Here is a 16741-nt window from a genome sequence, read left to right as displayed (position 1 = left end):
CCCTAGTTTGTACTGACATCACGTAACTCAACTGTGCCTACCTAACTTGTATATTTTCTTCTTAACTTTGTCTTTGCTTAATGCAGCCTGTTACTCTGAATAATGTAATGTATAATTTAATTGAGAAATACTTTGTGAAAAAGAAATACATTTTTTACCCAAGTCTGTATGGTGTGATGGGACCTAAATCCCAATCTTTGATGTGGCTGGTATTCATTCTTCATGTATTTCCATATCACTGGTAGGTATTATTATCAGTGACAATGTCTATTGCAAAAATGTGTCTGCCTCTTTATTTGCTAGTTTTCCTAAGGCAGAACTGATGTAGTATGCTAACTCATCAGATTTCAGAGTAGCAGCCGTGTTAGTCTGTATTCGCAAAAAGAAAAGGAGTACTTGTGGCACCTTAGAGACTAACCAATTTATTTGAGCATAAGCTTTCGTGAGCTACAGCTCACTTCATCAGACTATATTTGGTGGTATGTGATTGTGTTGTCCTCTGCTGGATGCAGCCTACAGCAGATTTGAGCCCTAAGAAAGGAAAGTAGGGGATGAGAAGGGAAAGGAAGGTGAAGAGGGAAAGAGGCGAAGGGAATATGGCACAATCTCACATCAGCCTGTGAACTTTTGACAGGGTACAGGTAGTGATGTGTAATATCACCACTTTGGTTTGCTAATTACAAGGAAAATATTATTTCAGCCAGTTTCACAAATCATAAAAACTTTTTGTATTGCAGTGTTTTCACCTCTCCACCTTGTAACAAAGAGCAAAAGTGGAGAGGGCTTGATAAAATTCTGGAAATTTGGGAACTTTAATCCACTACAGTTTTTGTTTTGTTTTTTGCTATTTGTTTAGTTTAAATGAAAAACTTTTCAGGGAAGAGAATGTGTGGAGGTATGAATAAAAGCCTGATGGCACTTCTACCTTATAGAGCTTATGAGAAGCCCTTTGTTTCTAGGCACATCATTAGATTGAAGTGTATTTCTATCCTAAATAGTGACTATGTAAAAATGGAATCTTCTTCCTGAACAGATCTGCTCCGTCTGTATGACTTTAGTGACATAAATAGATTGTTATATCTTTTTATTCCTGTTAACCTTTCAGAACCAACAAAGAGTGATTGTTCTGTCCAGTGCCCAATTAACATAATTGTCGCCTAAGTTTTGATTATAGAGGTTATCGGTTACTTTATGCCGGTGCAAATGCATTAAGAGCGATGGTATTGCACACGTGTGATTCAAAGTATAATTTGAAGAGAGTGGAGTTATACAGATGTGACCAAAGGTCATAATTAAGGGTACAGTTTAGTCAGGAGTATTTTTAGTAAAAGTCATGGACAGGTCACTGACCATAAAAATACACCTGACTAAATCTTAACTGGGGAGCTGCTGCTCTGGGGTGAGCCCCAGGAGGCCGTTGCTTGGGGGGAGCAGGGAGTCACTGCTTGGGGGGTGGTGGGGGTAGAGGGGTGCCCTGGAGCCAGCACCACCGGCTGCCGGGGGCTGCCAAGCAGCAGCTGCTCTGGCCACCCCCAGGACCACTACTCAGGCAGTCCCCAGGGCCAGCCACACCATCAGTGGTTGGGCAGCCCTGAGGTCAGCTACACTGGCCGCTGCAGAAATCATGGAGATCTAGTCATAGTGGATGAGAAGACCAGTTTGAACTCTCAAAAGACTCTGCAGTTGGGAAGTGTCCTTGCAATGAGGTGGAGAGAGTTAGAGTTCTCCATGTGCTCGCTCTGCTCCTCTCTCCTCCTCATACAATGTTGGGAGTCTGTGTCAGTGAGCTCAGCTCAGCATCGCTCTCTGTCCCGGAGAACCAATGACCTTAAGGCCTAGCCAAGAGTATGGATCTGCCCAGCACTGTGAAACTTCTCTCTCCCATCACCATGCTCCCCCGCAGTGAGATTTAAAGAGTATGGGAATGTAGGAGACCTGCTCTTGTCCTAAATGAGGTTGTTATCTTCCTGGCGGCCACTCCTGCCCCCAAACAGGGCTACTTATAGGTCCTTCCCTAATTGAGGGGCTTCTTCCCTCAGCAGCTTCATGCTGCTTCCAACATAGGTTTTCAATCACCTCTACTTGCTGCCATTTCATGTGGCATGCAGTTTCTGTTCTTGAACCTCTTCTTCTCTTAATCTCCCAACCTTCCTGTATCTGCCTCCTCCCAGCCTTCCCAGCTCAGTCCATCTATGAATAATGGAGAAAATGTATAGATTTGTATACATACACAAAATACAGATTTCATAATAAGCTGTGAGTGATAAGGATTACAGAGGTGAGTGCCAGGGGGACTCTGGGTGTGTTTGAACTAGGTTTGATAGGAAGGAAAGAGTGCAGCCTGATTTTTAAATCTCAAGATGGACTTGCCAATAAAATAAACACACAAATGTATTTTATAAACTGAGTACACTTGAAATGACAGTTGAGAGACAATGCACTTTGATTCCCTCAATGTCATTTTTAGAGTCACTTTTCAAAGTAGAACTGTGCTATAACGACTGAGACGTATCTAAGAAAGATGGAGTGAATGAGATGAACTGATTACAAGTGTATCTTTGATGTAACTTTTATAATAGCAATATTAATATCCATTGTAACTCACAATCTGTAGAACCTTAATATTCTCCAAAATTCTGATCTCAGTTACATTTGGAGTATGTACAAAGAAGTCGATGTGGGGTCAGTGTACTCTGGATTTACGTTAGTGTAACAAAATCAGAATCTGGCCAATCATGTACATCTACCCCTTCTCTCTCTCTCTACTGCTTTTGTGCTTTCAACGATTCTGCTTGCCTTTATGTCGCAAATTAACTACCGTTAAAAAAAATAGTCCCTGTGTTGCCATTGCTTGCAAAGCAATGTACACAAAGAGCCAGATTCGTTCTGTTACTCTAGATTTACTGAACAAATATTTTATGTGCTACTGTAAAAGTTTTGTTAGACAATAAACTGCTTGCTTGAAATTTTTTCCCCAAAGAAACTTCTTCTATATAAGCATAACATCTGCTATAAAGTGTCATGAGTAATATCTTCTAAAACCACTTCCATAGAAACAAGAATTCTTATTTCCATTTATGATAATATTTCACAATCAAAGAAGCTGCAAAAGAAATAGGAATGAGATCTTCTGCTTGCAAGCTATATAATTCTGTTGTCTACGTTCGCGTCTTAAAACATCACTTGCCTGTTACACATGTAATATACCATATTGTATGTGTATCAACAGGACCTTTACATTAAGGGGATTTTCTTTTTTTTTTAAATATTGGATCTGTGGTAAACTGAAAGGTTATCAGAGACAGGCTCTCACACAGAAGAAGAATACTGAAACAGGAACCTACTGGCTTCTTTAACCTTTTGCTGTAAGGAAATGTGCCTTTCTCCATTTGATTTTGAAAAAGGAAATAGATTGTGGCGATGTGGCTGTGGAACTTTCTCTTTCTGCCTCTATCATTGCAAATGTGTTAGTTAAAGAAATGAAAAGAAAAAGTCTACCATTGAGCAATAGAATTGAACAGTAGACTATCTTAGCTCTGTCAAGATAACACAGTGATCGTGATTGACTGTCCTTTTTTGTTCTGTTTTAGGTGTCAGAAACTATTTGAAAGAAGCATTAGTGAATATCATCGCTGTGCACGCAGAGGTGAGGTAACTTTAGATTATTCACATTATTACAAGTGTCAAACAAAATAAATTGGCTGACTTCATTGGAAATGAGCACCTCTGAAAATCAGGCCACCTTAATTTTTGTGTTTAAATACAAATTTTATTAAAGAGGTGGGGGTGGTTGAAAATTTTATAAACGTCCATCGGTAACACCACATATCGCATTTTAGGGCTTGTTTACCCTGAAAGAGAATCCAGACTAAAGTAGCGTGTGAATTTAAACTGGATTAACTATTCCTGATTAATTCTAGGTGTAGACACTCTTATTCCGAATTAGCATGGATTAAACTTGGTTTACCTATGTGAACAGTGAGTACACAGCAAGCTGGGAAGTAAATCTACTTTGTGCTATCCTGCTGCTATCCTAACTGTCTATGTGGATCCTGCTGTCGTGCCCTAAAAGTTCCCTAGTGCATTTTAATCTGCTCCTGTTTCAAAACAGGGTAGGTCAAAGCACACTAAGAGTAAATAAGAGTGTCTTCTTCCAAATTAATATAGTTTAAACTAATTCAAAATAAGGTACTCTTGTTCTGGAATAAGTGTCCTTATGTGGAGTTAATCACGGGTAGCAGTTTTGGAATAACTCCCTGTGGAGACAAATCCTGGGTGTGTGCTTTTTATTTTCTTTCAACAATCTGAAGAAGAGGAAAGTCAAAGTATAATACTCAATTCTTCTCTTTCCGTGCATGTTTTAAAAAAATACAGTGCTCTTTCTATGAACTAGTTTGTGCTTCAAGAGATGGGAGTGTGGGGGAAGTGTTGAACATGTGCTGTTAGAGGGGGAAAACGTACATCATGTTGCATGGAAATTCATCAAGCACAAATAGAAAATCTGGAATGGATACATAGTTCATATTTGCCTGCATGACCCCATTTTGAGACTTACTGTTTCCTGTGACCCAGACAACAACAAAGCAATGTAACAACCAAGGAATCCAAGGAATTTTAGTTAGTGCTCTCTTATGTGAGCACATGGACTTGTATGTGACGACATGGCTTCTCTAAATCCAGCCGCATAGTAGAAATTGCACATCTAATCTAATGGTGACATCAGTGGCAGATCAATACTGAGACTTGATGGACACAAATGTGCTGAAACCAACTTCACACAAATATGTGCTCATGAATGGCACCATCAGTTTCAATGCATGTATTGAGAAAGCAGGATGTTCATTCTTGATGGTGAACCAGAACTCTGGGAGAGAAAATTGGGCATATGTTCCTCCCAAGAATCAATCGTAGGAAATGTTGATAAGCTGTTCAATTTCAGCTGCTGGCAAATCCATGGCATGAGGCTTGCAAACAGGTTTCACACCCAATCATACTTTATAATGGTCCAAGTCAGGGAAAAAGGATGCAAACCATTACTCCATCTGGCTGAGATGCTCAGTCATCACATGTGTGGGAGGCCAAATAATTTCGCTGTCAGCCAGTAACTTACAGCACAGAGACAGCAATTTACAATGATTCTTTATTGAGTACTAACAGGATACTTAGGATGGCATAAAAGAAGATATGGGCCCTGCCTTAAGGCACTTACAAGCCACTGCAGATTCCCAGCTCAGAAAAAGCTAGCACAGACTCCTACTGGCTCAAGCAGAGAGGATGCTCTTGTGGTAAAACTGCTGCCCACAGATAAGTATCTTCTGGATTCAAGTCTCCCTCCCCTAGATGCTGGCACAGCCAGATGGTTCAAATGGTTAAATGGCATCCATACAACCAACTCCGCACAGCCAACATGTCTGGACCTGCTCCACAAATACTGTGCCAGGAAGCTGCTATTTTACAAAATGGTGATCTCTGCACAGAGTGACCTCACACACACCGTAGGTGTGAGGTCACACTTTGTGGAGGTCACCATTTTGTAGATCAAAATAGCGGTCTCCTGGTGTATCGCTTATGGAGCAAGTCTGGATATGTTTGGGGGCAGACAGCGTCAGATCACAAGCCGAATCTGACCTGCTGGCCCACGACCCCATCTGCTGAGGGCATGATCCCCAGTTTGGGAACCGCGGATATGTACCGTCTAGACTTCCAAAGTGGGCCATGGCGTGCAACAGAGAGGAGGAGTGTATGTTAAAAAAGTAAATGTGAAATTTCTGATGAAAATTGAAATAATTATTTGCAGAGCTGCACACTTGCAGATGCATACCTAAGTGTAAATTGACTATTGCAGGAATTTTCTACAGTACTTAAGTTAAAGCACCTGTTCGAAATAATCCCATCCCTCTCTATCACAAAATGTATTTTCTCATTAGTATTACCAAAACCATTCTTTCACATAGCACAAATAACACTGTTCTGTCTTTAGACCCTCTTTACTTGTTTAAATTGGCTTTTGAGTATTCTAGGCTCCTTTTAATATTTTCTCTAATTAGAGACACTAATGCTAATTGAAATATTTTCATGGCTTTTGGAATTCCAATTAAAACAGATTTTTGCTTTGATGCAGGTATTTACCTCCAGTGTCTGTAGCACAAATACTGCAGCATTGTGCCAGTACCTGAGAATGAAGGAGTTAACATAACTATAAACCACAGTGAAAATGATTAGTCTATTTTCATTTTCCAAGATGAGTAAATTACATGAAAGGAACAAACAAAATAAGTTAGATTTTTCTTTTAAATTCAGTTAAAATAATCTAAATTGTTTTAATAAACACAAGTAACGAAATTTTTAAAATGATTTTTAACTTGGCTGTGTCCTTTTAAGTAGGTATGATGATTAAAGTCCTGATTCAGACAGGGATTTAAGCATATGACTAACTTTAAAGAGTTTGTTGTCTCATTGGTGTCAATTGGACTACTCCTGCTTAAAATTAGGGCACATGCGTAAATACCCTACTGAATTGGATGCGAGTTGTTTCTCCCATGTTCAGTTTTGCCTCATGAATTTCTGTGTGTGAAATGACATTTTTGCAAGTACTTGCAGAACTATGTGAATTTGATCACTGGTGTGAAATTTTACAATTTCCACAAGAGTAACACTGTTTTCTGCTGAAATTTTGCCAATCTGGCTCAGTCTTAGATTTTGCTAGCAACACTGCTGATTTCCATAGTTTAAACAACAATAGTTAACCATCAGCTGTGCAATAGGCAGGTTCTGAGGTGAAAAAAATAGTTACTTTAACTAAAAGTCAAATTTCAACTGAAACCAAAATAAGTATAGTTTTTGCAAAAATGTGATGATGTACTATAGCTGAGAATTTTTTTCCTGAGTTCTAAAAAGTAACGTTGAGAACAGCCATTGTGGGTACAAATACGTTCTTCTTATTAGAAGGTTTTGACCGTTTACTTGGTATGCTTGTGTTGTATTGCTCAGCAACACCTGCATGAAATGGCTTTTTCCCATTTTGCTTTTACCATTTTTCTCTGTATGTGACCAAAACTGTTGGCTTTTGTGGGTCAAAGCAGTTAAAAGCAAGATGATTATTTGAACTAACAGGGTGAGTGACTGATAGCCAGCATGTGTGTGCTCAGTATGCCTTGGCTGTGGTGCAAATCTGTTATATTACTGTTTGTCTAGTCTGTGAGATCCATGACACATCACTCTCACATATATCATGAAAAATCAGGTATGGTTTCTAAATTCATATTTGAGTTTTACTCATCCACATACTGGTGTTTCTCAAAGTATTTTCAACTGATTATGCATTTCTATAAAGCAGTTTTTCACTGTGAAATCGGACACACTCCTAACTTTCACATAAAGCAAAAGTCCTGTAGCAAAAGTGAGACCGAATCATTTGTTGTTGATTGCTTGTTTTTTTAAGAAATCTGAACAAATGAATAATTAAATTTCTAGCCAAAATCATCATCTTTTCTTATGACTCTGATCACATCACTTCCTCCTCAAATCACCATCCCTTTTTCTTTCCCCTCTCTTTTCCACATGTAATCCACACTGCTCCTCATTTTCATCGTCAAGGCTTAACACAACTTTGCTCTACCTACAGGGCCGATCTCATTTCCTCTTATCCATCTCTTGCCCCGTGTTCTGCCCAATTCTCTCTCCTAATTATATGAGACATTATCCCTCTTCCAGTGCATTAACAGTTTCTTATTGTCTTTAAATCTCTCCTTAAAACCTACTTTTTTGCCAAGCTTCTGGTCTCTGACACTGTTTGATCTCATTTCAGCACCTATCTATTTGTTTTATTACTCTGTTGTTTTGTAAGCTTCTTAGGAGGTGGATTTTGTATTATTATTATGGCAGCAACTATGGACCCTAATTGGGAATCCAGGCACTATTGATCTCAGTGTTATATAAGCAAGTAATAAAAAAAGACAGTCCAAGAGAGTTTTCAGTCTAGGTTTATGACAAGCCATAACAGGTGGAACAAACTGGCTGAGCAGTGGGAAGAAGATAAGGTGCTTCTGGGAAAAGCAGCGAAACATGCAATCAAGGTTAACTCTTTGCATGTCCATACTAAGGTGCAATATAAATATTAATACAGATACCCAATTCATAACTGTGATTTAAAACCTGCAGGTCTTCACTATCTCTAAGGAATTAGTGCCTCGAGTACTGTCAAAGATTGTGGAATCTGTTGCTGAAGAACTAAGTCGACTGATGCAGTGTGTGTCATCGTTCAGTAAAAATGGAGCTTTACAGGTAGATAAAGACTCTGAGTTTCTCTTTGTACTCAAATGCAACAAACAGCTGTTGTAGAAGTTATATTTTTACCCATTATTTTACAGCAGCCAATTAAATATTTTGAATGTGTTCTTATTTTTGTTTGCAAAGATTTTGGTTTTAATAATGTTTTTAATTGTATTTTATAGCTTGTTTTTAAATCTATTGGTATTAGTGTGGAAAGGCCAGTGTAGTGATGTGTCATAGTGGTATATTATTCCAATGTCTGGAGAGAGAATAAAAACATTTCCTGTATTGTACAACTCCAGAGGAAGGCATAGCTGTTTCACTGAAGCTGCAAAATGACATCACTACAGAAACACTTGCAAAAATTACCATTAAAGAAGGTCTTAAAGATCCATTTATCAAAAGTCTTGCCTTTCCCATTTCAGATTAGATGAACCACTACTAACAACAATGAGCAAATGAACGGTGACCAGAGTATTTTAATAAAAAGAGGTGGGCGGGAATATGTGCTGGCCCATTGTTTCTAACCATTTATTTTGAGTGCTTTTCTTGTGACATTAAGATTCCCAAAGGGGTTCAAGGAAGGGTAAACTCTTAGGGTTTTGTAAATAATTATAACACTGGTTATGGTGCTTCATTTATTTATAGAATACATGGTTTAATCACATTCTTCATAGAATCACATCCAATAGTCCTTATTCAGACAAAACTCTTAAGTCAGTGCTTTTGAATCTTTTGACTGAGGAATACCTATAGGCTGTATATGGTCTGTGAATTGTTTGTAATCCAGTCAATTAATTTTACATCTTAAAATACCGTCATATTCAGGTTTTACTTCAATTCTTCCATGTCTTGTATTTAAAAAGATTGTTTAGCTTTTAAAATCCATTCTTAATAAGGCAGATAAAAGAAATGGAAATCTGCAGCCAACACCCATCTTACTGTTTTTTCAGCTTTGTTTTAGAATTGTAAAGCAGCTGAAAATCTAAACAAAAATGGGGTTATTTTTAAAAATATATTACACTCTTTGTAATGAAGATACAATGTAGAATATTATCAACTTAACATTTAAAGAGGAGAGTCCATAGACTATTTATGCTTTCTAGTTAGCAATTAAACTTAATTGGAGCAGAAGACTCCATAGCCTAGTGAAATTCCAAAAGGGATTTTGGAGGGATGAGGAGTTGACTCACAATAGTTGTATAATGTTATTAAATGCAGAGTCTCAGGACTATATTCAAATATTTGGGTTTTGTTTTTAAACCAAGCTTATGATTTTTTTAAACAAATGAACTATACTGTGTGGCAGGGTCTTTCAGATTGTAGCAATGCCTGCTTTGAACTCAGATCGTGGAAGTGGGTAAAACAGATATTTTAACACTGCCCTACTCACTCCTGATTGATCCAGTCGTTTGAACTAGTTCTAGAGAAGTCTAAAGAAAAAAGAAAGCTCCCTTTGACTCAGCGGGTACTCTCTCCGACGTACAGCCTCTCTAGGACTTGCAGGAACAACCAGCTGCCATTTCATGTTCTCTCCAGCAGACTTGGCATCTGGTGGGGGGAAACCTAAATATTAAATTGCACCATATTATAAACCTTATGTACAGTTTTGATTTTAAATGTACTTGTAATACTTTCCAAGTACTGTTAGTAGAGTATCATTTGAGGGAGAATTCTTGTCGGAAGGACTTCTTGTCAGAGCCGGGTAAAGTTGGTAAATAAAGGCTCTACACAATTAACTTTTGAGTTGAATAAGCAGCCCACCTTTTATTGAACTCACTACCTGAACCCATAACTGAAAGAATTGTCTCTCCCAGGAGAAAAATTTGTCAGTTGTGGTCCCTTTCTATCATTCTGGCCATAATCAACCCTCACTATTGATAGATTGATTGTACCAAAACCGGTAGGATATGGACCAGACCAAACTGCTCAAAAATACCCGTACCCTGTGGAAAGAACTGAGCTTTGACAAGAGACGCCTCAATCTATATTTAACAGCCAGTCCCCTGATCTAGACACCCCCTACATATCCAGGCTTCGCTCACTTCCCAGCCTTGTGCTTGATGTTAGGCATAAACTATGGCTTCTGATAATGTGCCGCTACCACAGTGGGCTTTTGCCTCTTAAAACTGAAACAAAACTACACAACTTAGTTTTACACTAAAACCCAGTAACTCAAAATTTTATTGGTGGCAGAACCAGGGTCTAAAAGCCCCTAAGGTACCCAGCTCTCAAAAATCCTAACCCATTCATCCTGAAAGAACCTACAAGATGTTCAGGAAAGTTGAGAAGGCCGATCTATGCTTGCCATTTTCCTACAAGGGAAACATTTCTCTTTACCATAAAATTGGTGGTCAGCTAAATCCTAATGCTTGCCAGGAAGTCCTGCACCCTGAAAGCACAAACCTATGCTGGCTGCCTATCCAGCAGGGAAAAATAAAAACTGTATGTATGATATATGTATAAGATATTCCCAAACAAAAACCTTCATTACAGTTGAAAATAAATATGTATGTTAGAGTTTAAAAAGCTTAATTAGAGAGTTGATGTGGTTATATTAACTTTGGTTATGTTTGGATCAGTCTCTGCATTTCATGGCTGGATCCATCAGAATCTCTGTAATGGGCTGAACCAAAGCCGATTGTGAATTATGGTGAAGTTTGTGGCTCTAATCCATTTCTAGAAAGAAATGTGTAAATGGCATATTTTTTTAAGTATTGATCAAATTCATGGTGTTACCATCTTCACATAAAATCCATGGTGGAAATGATTTCAATGAGAGCAAAGAAGATCTCTTATACCCTGCTTGATTCACTTTTACCTCGGAAATGTACCCAAACTTCATTTTCCATCGTAGCCTGCTTAGCTGGAAATTGACACACAGGTACATTGCTGAGGTAAAATCCCCAAGCCTGTATATGCAGCAAAGTGACAGATGAGATAAGTGGAGCAGAACCATCTACTTCCTCATCTGAAGAAGAAAATAAATTCAGCAGCAAAACCCAGACTAAAATGTGTTTTAACCGATGTTTGTTCTCTTGTGTTTTCTTCCTCTCTGGCCAAGCTGTGCTGTAAAGAGCTAGTCTTGACCTGTAGAAAGCAATAGCTACAGATATAAAAGCACAGAAATGCTATCTCAGAGCAGAAAAGGAGCACCAGAATTCATGCTTTGGTACTGTTACTGGGAGACGGCTCTTTGTTTGGAGACAACTTCATAGTGATTGGATAAACAATTTGACTTCAATTTCACAAATTTGTAATCGTTCCTGCAGCACTTCCTAACTGACATGGCAGAGTGGTAACCAGAAATACAGGAAACAAGTTATTGAAGTTATTAAGGCTGCTTAAAGGTGCAGTGTGCAGTAATATTTTGCTTCTGAAAACAGGCGAGAGGCTTTGTGACATATATGTTTAATTAACCAAAGAATGTTTTAAATTTGTAACTATGGTTACATTCTGTCTCTAGGCAAGGCTTGAAATTTGTGCATTGAGAGATGCTGTGGCCATATACCTAACGCCAGAAAGCAAGTAAGATGCTAAGTAGCTTGTGCTGTTGATTTAAAATGAAATGCCTGATAAATATGAAAAAACTAAAATAAGCTAAATATAGCTTAAATATTTGTTTAAAGTAATTTTATTTCAAATTAATTTCAAACAATGGCATACTTTGAAAACTCTGTTATTAAGCTTATCTCTGGTAATGGGAAATATTGTTACTTTTATGATAACATTTTGAGCAGTATCTTTTCATCTAATTTTGGGAGTACTACTTCCCCGCTCTCCAAGTGTCTGGCAGAGATAGGGATCTGGATGAAAACAATTTGGCAAAAACACAGATTTGATAAAATGAAAATCCTGCTTGTTGCCATCAAAACAAAGTGATTCACAGTCTCTGGGTCTCATTAGACTCCTCCTGGTTCCTGGATCCCCGCTAGAAGAAGTGGTCATTCATCTTCTGTTAGCCAAAATGTATCCTTCCCACTTGAATGCAGATTTTGACACTGTTACCTATAGCTCTGTCCACTTAGCATTTGACTACTGTAACACTCTGGATGTAGGACTCTTGGAATGCCAGTCAGCTGTTCAGCTAGTATAGAATGCAGTGGCCTGTCTCTTAAGTACAGCAAGCCAGTGAGAGCATATACATCTGTACTTCATTTTTTTCCTGTTCACTTATGGGTGGAATTCAGATTGTTAACTATTGTCTATAGTACCATAAATGACTAAGACCAGTTATTTCAGAGACTTCCTCTTTCTCTGTGGCCCCTCACAACGACTATGTTCTACATAAATACTTTTGCTGTCCGTCTCCAGGGTTTATCTGGTATCAGGTATTTTCAGTGGCTGTGGAATTTGTTCAGGCTAGAAGTCTACCTGAGCCTATGGCTGGCTATATTCAAATTATTCATAAGCCTGAGGTGTTGAGTTGATAATGTGTTAATTTAGCTAAATCAAAACATTTCATAAATTAAAGTATCTATTTATGAAGATACGGAGGGAGCTGTGAGAGAGAGCTATTATGCCTGGGAAATATTAAATATGTTTGCATTACAGCTCAAGCTTTAAGCAAGCTTTGGAAGCCCTGCCGCAACTCTTAAGTGGAGCAGACAAAAAGTAAGTGTACTTGCACTTTCTTTAACATTTATAATACCACTCTCAAGAGCGCTAGTTTTTTAGTGCAGTACCAAAATAGTGGTGCTGAAGAATAAGTTATGGCATTTGACTTTTGTGAGTCACAGAATGGCAGCCCTGATTCAGGACAAAGCTCTGATTCAGTGTGGCACATTGGACCTAAATTATACAGCAGAAACTTTGGCTTTATGTGTCACCGCTCTGTTCCCTAGTCCAGTCTAATCAATACAGTATCATTTTTGAATTACAGGTTTCAGAGTAACAGCCGTGTTAGTCTGTATTCGCAAAAAGAAAAGGAGGACTTGTGGCACCTTAGAGACTAACCAATTTATTTGAGCATGAGCTTTCGTGAGCTACAGCTCACTTCATCGGATGCATACCGTGGAAACTGCAGAAGACATTATATACTCACAGAGACCATGAAACAATACCTCCTCCCACCCCACTCTCCTGCTGGTAATAGCTTATCTAAAGTGATCATCAAGTTGGGCCATTTCCAGCACAAATCCAGGTTTTCTCACCCTCTGCCCCCCCACACACAAACTCACTCTCCTGCTGGTAATAGCCCATCCAAAGTGACCACTCTCTTCACAATGTGTATGATAATCAAGGTGGGCCATTTTCTGCACAAATCCAGGTTCTCTCACCCCCTCACCCCCCTCCAAAAACCGCACACATAAACTCACTCTCCTGCTGGTAATAGCTTATCCAAAGTGACCACTCTCCCTACAATGTGCATGATAATCAAGGTGGGCCATTTCCAGCACAAATCCAGGTTTTCTCACCCCCCCCTCACCCCCATACACACACAAACTCACTCTCCTGCTGGTAATAGCTCATCCAAAGTGTCCACTCTCCCTACAATGTGCATGGTAATCAAGGTGGGCCATTTCCAGCACAAATCCAGGCTTTCTCACCACCACCACCCCGCCCCCCGGAACACACACACACACACTCCTGCTGGCAATAGCTCATCCAGACTGACCACTCTCCAAGTTTAAATCCAAGTTTAACCAGAACATCGGGGGTGGGGGCTGGATTTGTGCTGGAAATGGCCCATCTTGATTATCATACACATTGTGAAGAGAGTGGTCACTTTGGATGGGCTGTTACCAGCAGGAGAGTGAGTTTGTATGTGGGGGAGCGGAGGGTGAGAACCTGGATTTGTGCTGGAAATGGCCCAACTTGATGATTACTTTAGATAAGCTAATACCAGCAGGACAGTGGGGTGGGAGGAGGTATTGTTTCATGGTCTCTGTGTGTATATAATGTCTTCTGCAGTTTCCACGGTATGCATCCGATGAAGTGAGCTGTAACTCAAGATAGCTTATGCTCAAATAAATTGGTTAGTCTCTAAGGTGCCACAAGTACTCCTTTTATTTTTGAATTACTGTCAATTATAGCTTTCCATGCTAATTTTCAAGTTTCAGTGTGCTGCATTGTCTTATTCTATTGAATACCAATAACTGCATTGGAAAAATAGGGAGGAAAACAGAAGGTTTTGACAATTGGTGTCTTGGGGAACTTGGAAGACAGTTTTGTTTGGTTTTGTAATCCAAAGGCTTTAAATAAGAGGGGAATGTAGCGCTCCTTTAAATTTAGAAGAGGAAATTGAATTCCTCTTTCCCCATCCCAGCAGCCCTTGACAAAGGTATTCTGCCCTGCTACATCTAAACCAGTATCTATATAGCAGTGGTGGATAAGCACATTAGCTTGATGTTTATACTAAAATCAGAAATAGTGCTGACATTTATATTGTCATAATTAACTTTCAGAGTTAACACCCATTGTGGTGAATGGACAGATTCATGTCTCCAGACCTATTGTTTCAGGCTGTCAGCAAATTCAAGCAAATGTTGCTGTGTTCATTTCCACTGTTTGTTCACAACTGTAAGGGCTAGAAACTTTATTGTTTTCCTAAATGAAAGCTTAGATTCTGGAATATAATTAAAAACTAATAACTTTTTTTAAAATAGCCACTGATACCATCTCCTAATTGTATTATGCAAGGGCCCTTGATACGGGCCCAGAAGGATTCAGATCTGAAGATGATGGCCACTATGACCCCAGTCTAGCAAAGAATTTAAGTATGCTCTTAGATTAAAGCATGTTAGTAATGCCATGTGATAAATGGGCCCACTCACACACTTAAGGTGAAGTATGTAATTAGCACTTCACTGATTTGGGGACAGAGTGCTCAGCACCTTACAATGTTGAGCCCATAACGAATGTATTTACACATACAACACACACACACATCTCAGAAAAACAAACTTGGTATTGGTTTGTGTTCTGTCTATGAAACCAAAGATGTGTGAAACATTTGCACGGAATCCATTCAGACATCACCTTAGTTCAATATTCTGTAGACACGAGCAAAGGATGCTTGCACAGCTACAAAATTTGTGAACCTGGCCTCCCTGCAATGGGCCTCCATCCATTTATCCAACAATTACTCCTTGCTCCTGTCATCCACAAGCCTCAAGACCTCTCCCCCTTTTTAGAGCTCTACAGGAGGGTCTGAAGATACGAAAGGAGCCTTACGAAAGGTAAGGAAGGTTCCCCTTTGCAATTGGAGTTCATCGAAATTAAACTTTCAGACAAAACCATAAGGCTTGGTATGTTTCCAACCACTGTGCACTGAATTACAGAGGGCGGTTCACAAACAAAGCACGGTACAGTTTTTACAGCTCTACCTCCACCCAGAGGGCAGCTCTGAGGCCCAGAGAGTTAAGGATGTGTTCTATACCTTAGATTATTTTCTCATGTATGTTACCACTACATCTGTAAACTTCCCACACCATTCATGACAAAATTACAAATAATTATGTTAAATGTATTTTTTATGGAATGATTTAGAGCTGCTGGTGTTACCAATAGCACACTCCATGTAATATTGAAATATTGCCTGCGTGTGAATGATGGATGTCCTCAGTAGCCCTTCCCAGAAGGGCTATTGGGGAAGTGGGTATTCATTTATTTGTGCTTTCACTCGCTGATCCTGGGAAAGACACACACTTGTTAATTTTACAGTACACAACGTATTATTTGTTTTTGGGAGGAAATGATTGGCAGCTGCTGAAAGGAAGCCTGCAAAGGATTTTATAAAATTGTGTGAGCTCTCCTTTCTTGCTTCTTTCAATGTTGGCCTAAAAGTGTTGGGGTTTCCCCCTCCCCCAAAATGCTTAGTTTTACCTTAGAAATATGAATTCTGATTTTCCCTGGTTTTGCTGGAGGTTTTCTTGTCAATCTGAGATGCTCAGTGTGACCTAGTTAAAGGGATGACAGCATTGAATCTTTAACAAAAATCTCCATATGCATTGTAGCTGAAGAGGAAAGATGGTCTGTGGTTAAGGCACTCGACTACTGTTCAGGAGATCAGGTTTCGATTCCCAGCTCTACCACAGACTTCCTGTGTGACTTGGGACAAGACACTTAACCGCTCTGTGGCTCAGTTCCATATCTGTAAAATGGGGGTGACGGTACTTCCTTTCTCCCATCCTTTGGCTAGTGTTAGATTGTAAATTCTTTGATGTAGGAACTGTCTCTTATTACATGTATGTACAGTGCCTAGTGCAGTGGGACCCCTAGTCTCATCTGAGGCCTCTAGTCATGCCTGTGACACAAATATTTTCATTGAGTTCAATAGGTGGTAACATAAACAATAAAAAGTTTTAAATAGCCTGATGGCAAAACTCATCACCTTGCATTTGCTCAGCTTTCAATCTCTTGACTTGTGTGATGTTGCCATTTTACTAGGTCTCTCGGCACCAGAGTCTTCCAAAGTAGCAAACCAGGCTTTAAAAAGGAAAAAAAAAGCTCAGACCACATTATTTTG

General features: G+C 39.2%; 1 protein-coding gene across 4 annotated transcripts in view; it reads left to right on the top strand.

Moving 5' to 3' along the window:
• Positions 1–16741, top strand: part of EXOC2 (exocyst complex component 2) — a 188565-nt gene that overhangs the window by 168492 nt on the left and 3332 nt on the right. For 2 of the 4 annotated variants that reach the window (XM_073332187.1, XM_073332185.1), the window contains exons 24-28: positions 3591–3646; positions 8161–8283; positions 11738–11799; positions 12826–12885; positions 15408–15452. In XM_073332187.1, coding sequence (XP_073188288.1) covers positions 3591–3646; positions 8161–8283; positions 11738–11799; positions 12826–12885; positions 15408–15452 — 346 coding nt within the window. Of the gene's footprint in view, positions 1–3590; positions 3647–8160; positions 8284–11737; positions 11800–12825; positions 12886–15407; positions 15453–16741 lie in introns of those variants that run through there. The other 2 variants (XM_073332186.1, XR_012157344.1) reach the window with 2 other exon arrangements.

The sequence above is a fragment of the Lepidochelys kempii genome, chromosome 2, assembly GCF_965140265.1.
Source record: "Lepidochelys kempii isolate rLepKem1 chromosome 2, rLepKem1.hap2, whole genome shotgun sequence".
Taxonomy (NCBI): Eukaryota; Metazoa; Chordata; order Testudines; family Cheloniidae; genus Lepidochelys; species Lepidochelys kempii.
The sequence above is the reverse complement of the archived record's forward strand: the minus strand, read 5'-3'. Positions and strand labels throughout refer to the sequence as shown.